The 7042-nt window shown below is 35.5% G+C and overlaps 1 protein-coding gene across 1 annotated transcript in view; it reads right to left on the bottom strand.

Annotated features, from left to right (window-relative positions):
- The window catches only part of LOC102838465 (chromosome unknown open reading frame, human C12orf40), a 146217-nt gene that overhangs the window by 87226 nt on the left and 51949 nt on the right, over positions 1-7042 (bottom strand). Inside the window, exons 6-8 of the mRNA XM_006865344.1 lie at positions 3744-3876; positions 3395-3443; positions 2297-2482 (exon numbers count right to left, since the gene is read on the bottom strand). Of these exons, the coding sequence (XP_006865406.1) occupies positions 2297-2482; positions 3395-3443; positions 3744-3876 (368 nt within the window). The remainder of the gene's footprint in view (positions 1-2296; positions 2483-3394; positions 3444-3743; positions 3877-7042) is intronic.

Below are 7042 nucleotides of genomic sequence, written 5' to 3'. Positions count from 1 at the left end.
GTCCACAAACTGACATTTCTGCTCTTCAATACTTTAAAAAGTTCCGTGCAGCAGATTTGCCCAATGCAATACATCGTCTGATCTCTTGACTGCTGCTTCTGCGAGTGTTGATAGTTGATACAAGAAGAATGAAGTCCTTGACAACTTCAATCTTTTCTCCATTGATAAGAATGTTGTTTATTGTGTCCAGTGGTGAGGATTTTTGTTTTCTTGACATTGAGATGTAATCCATATTGAAGGCTGTGCTCTTTGATCTTCATAAGTAAATGTTTCAAGTCCACAATCCTTAGTGATAACAAAATCATTTTCTAACAATGAAACTAGTATCAGTATTTGAAAGATTGTTAAACAAAAGAGTGCATACTGTGGTGAGCTAACCATTTTTTGACAGATAAGATAACAAAACACCCAGGAAATAACAACTTATCCCAATAAAACTATTGGACTATCACAGTATTATCATTTACTGAGTAGTTTAAGATTGCTACTTTAACCTTTCTGAATATTAATATTATTGAGTGCAAAATGTGATACAATAATTGTAGGAGGAGCAGATGAGGCAATCTATTTGTTAATGTCGGAGGTACCCTACAGATTTAAGATATTAAATTGGTTCAACACTACTCAACACTATCATGATTTATATGTAGTATATATGATTTGTAGGAAATCTACTGGTACAATGGGTTAAGCACTGGGTTGCTAACAGTAGGGCTAGGGTCAGCAATTCACACCTACCAGCTACTCCATGGGAGAAAAAAGTCATAAAAAGAATCAAGTCATCACAACTGATACTTTAGCAAACTACTGTGATATCACCAAGATTGCAAATTCCTATTCACAGAACACTTTCCAAATCTTGCATATTGGGCTACTGTGATATCACCAACTAGTCATGTACTATGAATTATACTATTATCAACTACCATATAACACTTAACTATTTCAACTATTTTACTACCAATAATATTATACAAAGATAACTTCAAAGATCTTTTCATAACATTTAGTTTTGCATTCATAACCTCCTACCATGCAGAGATTTTTTTTCTTTTATCCAAAGGGGAAATATTATACTTTACTGATCTAATTTGATTATGCTGTTGTGTCAGTTCTGACTCATAGCAACACTATGCACAACAAAATGAAACACTGCCTTAGTCAGATGTCATCTCACAATTGTTATAGATGAGCCCATTGTTGCTGCTACTGTGTCATATATAGTTCATCACATTTGGGGTCTTCCTCTTTATCAATGACCCTTCAACTTTATGAAGCATGATGTCCTTCCTCAGGGACTGGTCTCTCCTAACATGTCTAAAGTATGAGAGATGAAGTCTCACCATCCTAGCTTCTAAGAAGCATACTGGCTGTACTTCTTTTCAAGACAGATTTGTTTGTTCTTCCATGATACTCTGAATATTGACAGCACCATAATTTGAATGTATCAGTTCTCCAGTTTTCTTTCTTCACTATCCAACTTCTACATGCATATGACGCAACTGAAAATATCATGGCTTGGGTCAGGCACACCTTATTACTCCTCAATGTGACATTTTCTTCTTTAGCAGTTTAAAGAGGTCTTTTGCAGATGATTTGCCCAATGCAAAATATCATTTGACTTCTTCACTGCTGCTTCAATGAGTGTTGATTATTGATCCAAGCAAAATGAAGTATTTGATAACATCAGTCTTTTCTCCATTTATCATGATGTTGTTGATTGGTACAATTGTGAGGATTTTTGTTTTCTTTACATTGAAGTACAATCCATACTGAAAGCTGTGGTCTTTGATCTTCATCAGTAAGTATTTCAAGTCCTTGTTGCTTCCAGCAATTAAGGTTGTGTCATCTGCATATTGTAGGTTAATGAGTCTTTCCTCCAAACCTGATGCCTTGCTCCTCTTCATATAATCCGCCACCTTCTCAGATGATTTGCTCAGCATACAGATTTGAATAAGTATGGTCAAAGGATACAACCCTGGCATATACCTTTCCTTATTTTAAACCATTCAGTAGCTCCTTATTCTGTTCAAATGACTGCTTCTTGGTCTATATACAAGTTCCCACTGAGCACAATTAAGTATTCTGGAATTCCCATTCTTTGCAATGTTATCCATAGTTTGTTATGATCCACACAATTGAATGTCTTTGCATAGTCAATAAGGCACAAGTATAAATTTGGTTTTACTTACAGCAATTCACAACTTCATGTATTAAATCTATAAAAGGAGAAAAAAAGGGTACATCATGAAACTATAATAACATAAAATGCTAAAAATTAATTATTCAATGATACCTGCTCATTTTGTTTGTTTTCATATGCAACTTCCCAAGGATTAGGTACTATTCGAGTTGTAAAATTGTGTTTGGTTTGACTGTTAGAAGACAATTCTGGTGAAAAAGATGGTGGAGAAAATCTGCAGTTTTCTATTTTGTTGACCTGAGATTCAAAAACACTACAAGAGTCCATGACTTTTGATGTCTATAAAAAAGAAGATACAATCATTTATATCACAAAATATATAAACTAGAGAACAAGAAAGTCAAAACATTGAAATTACAGTACATAAAAAGGTAAACGGTTGCACTAGAAAAATTGTCAAGAGAAGGCAAATCATAAGTAAATGGCAAGAGTCATCATGATAGGAGCAGTTATCAACTAAGATTATATGTAAGAACTCCTTTACTATCTCCCTTTTTCCACTTATGCTTTCTTCCACCCTCAAACTCCACTCATGTATATTATAGGTTTACTGCCAAGAAATCTGAGCTCTATTAATCCATATTTCAGGGGAAAGAATTTCTAAGAGACTTTAGTATTAGTATTATTGCCTTTATCTTTCTGATCTAGTTCTGCTCTGGAAATTCAAAGAAAAGAGACAGTTAATAAGTCATTGAACCTTTAACACAATTAAAATTCTTATCCACAATCTATGTATACTCTAATCAATTAAAATTTAATTAGTCATATTTTGAATTTAAAAAAACCTGAGGATTAATGTGGGCACTTAACATCATAAGTTGATATAGAATAAAATAATTGGCACACTATATTAGAAGAGATGCATTGCTCAATAATCATGCAACCGCAAAGTAAGAATCCTCAAGTAAATAGCCCTCTTTGGCTCATCAGAAACCAGAAAAACCAAGTGTTATGCATACATAGACCTGATCTGCTCTAGCAGACCTTCAAATAGTTTCTCCTAAGAAATCTATGAAGATGTTCTGAATGGATAGACTCCTTACATTTAAAAGTTCTATAAAGAATTATTTTTAAAACTAAGAATTTTGCAAAAGTTTTCCCCAATATTAAAAACTCTCATCATTCTGTGGAATGTCATAATTGCTAAAATAATGTCCAATAATACAGTTTTTTAAAAAATAATTATCTCACCTGAACTGGAGCAAGTTCTTCTTTACTGCCTAGTCTTTGATAGTATACACTAATATGAAGAAAAATTTTAGGGTTAAAAAATGTAGACGGCATGGTCATAATATTACTAAATTTCATTAAGTTATATTAATACAAGACTATAAATTTTTATAGCAAGGAAAGTCAACCCGTGTATAAAAGAGTATCAACACTAAGTCATTTGATTAAGATCTTAATTTTACAATACTGTTAAAAGTCACACAAAAACATTTAGTTAGAAGGTAAACCCTTATAGATTTTCCAGTGACTAAAACAATGCTAATAATAATCAGTTTAAAATCTTAATAATATAAAACTTAGCTAAACCTACTTGCTTTCTGTATCATCAAGGCAAAGTTTAGATGGAACACAATTAGGTGACACTGGAAGTTCTAAATCATGCTTCCTGAAGGGCATTTTTATATCTCTATTCAGGTTGACATGAATTGGTTTTCTCACAGTTTCTGTAACAAAAAATATATTATAGTGGAAAATAGTAGAGTTGAAAATAAGAACAAAAAGTAAGGTATTTTAAAAGCATTGTTTGGTATAATTTTCATTAAACAAATGTGGCTTTTAAAACTTTTACTAAAACCTATGTTCCATACATACATACTAGAAGAAGGCATTGCAGTATCAACAACTATCACTGATAATTTAAAAATCTTCTTTTTGTCATATTACATTCTCCTCATAAAAGGAGTGCTGCAAATTTAGTTCTACTTTTTTCTTCCTTTCTTCAATACTTGTCTGACTCCCAGACAATGTGAGGTGAGGTGCTACATGTTATATATACATCAAGACAATAGATGTTTTCTCTACTGTGACACTTGACATACTTGATTTTACAGATTATTTCATTGTTTTGTCTGGTCAGTAGAATTTTATTTTCTGGGAAATGTTTTTACACCCATCTCAATTACATATTTTGTCCTAGTGTGGCGCTGTGGGTTAATGTGCTGGACTGCAAAGTGGGTTTGAACCACAACGTCGGCGGTTCAAGCTTACCAGTCACTCCTCAGAAATATATATATATAGGGTCACTATGGGTCAGAACCAACTCAATGACACTTAACAACAACAGTGAGTACTTGCTACTTTTTTATAAAATCCTGCTTCTCAGGACAAACTCATTAGTTTAGTATTAGTCATCTGATTCAAGATGAACCAATAATAGGATGCCACATCTCTGGTTATAGATTCCACTGCTGGTACCTGGCATTAGTAGAACAAATCAACATCCTTTCAATGGCATTTTTAAATTTAGAAACAGAGAAATAAATTATCAGTCTTTTCTTGGTGGCAAAACTAGAAGAAATGATCAATGGCAGTTTCTTATAGCCACATTTTGAATCTTGTTGATGATGACAGTCTGAAAGAATGAAGCTAAGATCTGAAGCGAGAGAGAGTCGTCTACATAGTATTCAAGTCTCTAGTTCAAACTGCCATTGCCTTTTCTATTAGTTAAGTAAGTAAATGTATCCCTCCCCTCTTCTTTTAAAAATTTCTGTATGAATCCTGACTAATAAAGTCTTGCTTTCTATTCTATATCCAGCATTCAGACCAAAGATATGCTAAAAAGTATTCCTACAAAATCATAGAAACTTTTACTAAACAAAAACATCAAAATGTGAAGATTTTTTTTTTCTTTATATATTGTTCATCTAGATCTATACTTCTGAAAGCAGTATTTCCATCTCTACAACCTTCTGTTGGATCAGTACTGGATTACTATACTAGCACAAGGTCAGCGGTTGGAACCCATGAGTCACTCTACCTGAAAAAAGATGAGGCTTTCTGCTCCTGCAAAGGTTTACAGCCTTAGAAACCCTATATAGGGTTGTTATGAGTTGGCACTAACTCCATGGCACTTAACAACAACCCTTCCCTGAAGAATTCTGCACTGCTTGATTTACATCACTTCAAAACATAATTCCATCATCCTCTATGGACTCCTGGTGTGGCGCTGTGGGTTACTGCGCCAGACTGCATAGCTGTTTGAACTGCAAGGTTGGCAGTTCAAGCTCACCAGCTGCTCCTCGGAAATCCTATATAGGGTCGCTATGGGTGGGAACCAATTCAATGGCACTTAACAATAACAACATGGACTGAAATCATTTTCCTTTTAAATGTTCTTTAAGTTTGGGAAACAAAAAGAAGTCTGAAGGAGCAAGATCAAGGCCGTAAGGTACAGGGGGTCAGGTTTCACAATAAAATTTTTATATGACAGCCCTTACTACCTTCTAGGAAAGAGCAGGTGCGTTGTCATGGTAGAAAAAATTATTCAATGCAACTTTACTGGCCTTTTTCTCACCACTCTGTTTTTTTAATTTCTTCATAATAAGCCCCTTATTGTTGTTGTTGTTAAGTACCATGGAATCGGTTCTGCACAGGGTTTCTGAGGCTGTAAATCTTTATGGGAGCAGAAAGCCTCTTCTTCTTCCCACAGAACCACTGGTAGTTTCAAACTGCTGACCTTGAGGTTAGCAGCCCAATTCTTAACCACTATGCTACTAGAGCTCCTTAATAATCCCCTATGATTGCCCTACATCCCTTAAGAAAATCTATCAACATGACCTCCTTGGAATCCCCAAAATTAGTAACCATTATCTTCTTAGTTTACACTTCAGCCTTGAATTTAACTGGCCCCTAGAAAGTCAGTTTTGATTTCATCTTTCTTTTTAAGGTACCCTAGAGCAAGACTATAAATGTATTAAGAACTTGTCTGTAGCCATCAACTGATCACAGAGACATATGCAAATCCTTTCATTTCAAATCAATTCATGCATGTATGAACTGGAACCCTAACAGCAATAATCTGTGACTTTCTCTAGTATGGAAGATGGAAGGCAATCAATAAATATATGCTGAATTAAGAAATGAAAAGAAAGTGAAGAGGTAAGAGAATATAGGTGATGGTGGTGGTTGTGTGCTGTCAAGTTCGTTCTAATAGTGACCCTGTATAGAGTTTCTGAGGCTTTAAATCTTTGTGGGAACAGAAAGCCTCATCTTTCTCCCACAGAGCTGCTAGTGGATTTGAATCGCTGACTTTCCAGTTAGCAGCCCAAGTTGTAACCCACCTTGCCACAAGTGATCCTTAAGGAAATAATGTTCTTGTTGTTGTAGCTGTTGTTGTTAGGTGCCATCAACTCGGTACCAACCCATAGTGGCCTTATGCACAGCAGAACGAAACACTGCCCGGTCCTGGGCCAACCTCACTACTGTTGCCACGCTTGAGTCCAACCATGCTGCCATTTCGCTAATCCATCTTGCTGGGAGTCTTCCTCATTTTCTCTGACCCCACCTTACCAAACATGACATCCTTCTCCTGTGACTGGTCCCGCCTGACAATATATCCGAAGTATGAGAAACAAACCCTGTACAGGGTCGCTATGGGTCGGACCCAACTCGATGGCACTTAACAACAACAACAACAATGAGAGACAAAGTTTGGCCATCTTGGCCTTCAAGGAGCACTCTGGCTGCACTTCTTCCAAAATGGATCTACTGGTTCTTTTGGCAGCCCATGACACTTTCAGTATTCTCCTCCAACACCATAACTCAAAAGCATCAATTCTTCTATGGTCTTCCTTATTCACTCTCCAGCTTTTGCATGCATACGAGGTTACT

This window comes from Chrysochloris asiatica, unplaced genomic scaffold (genome assembly GCF_000296735.1).
Source record: "Chrysochloris asiatica unplaced genomic scaffold, ChrAsi1.0 scaffold00077, whole genome shotgun sequence".
NCBI classification, from domain to species: domain Eukaryota; kingdom Metazoa; phylum Chordata; class Mammalia; order Afrosoricida; family Chrysochloridae; genus Chrysochloris; species Chrysochloris asiatica.
This window is presented reverse-complemented; position numbering and strand designations above follow the sequence as displayed.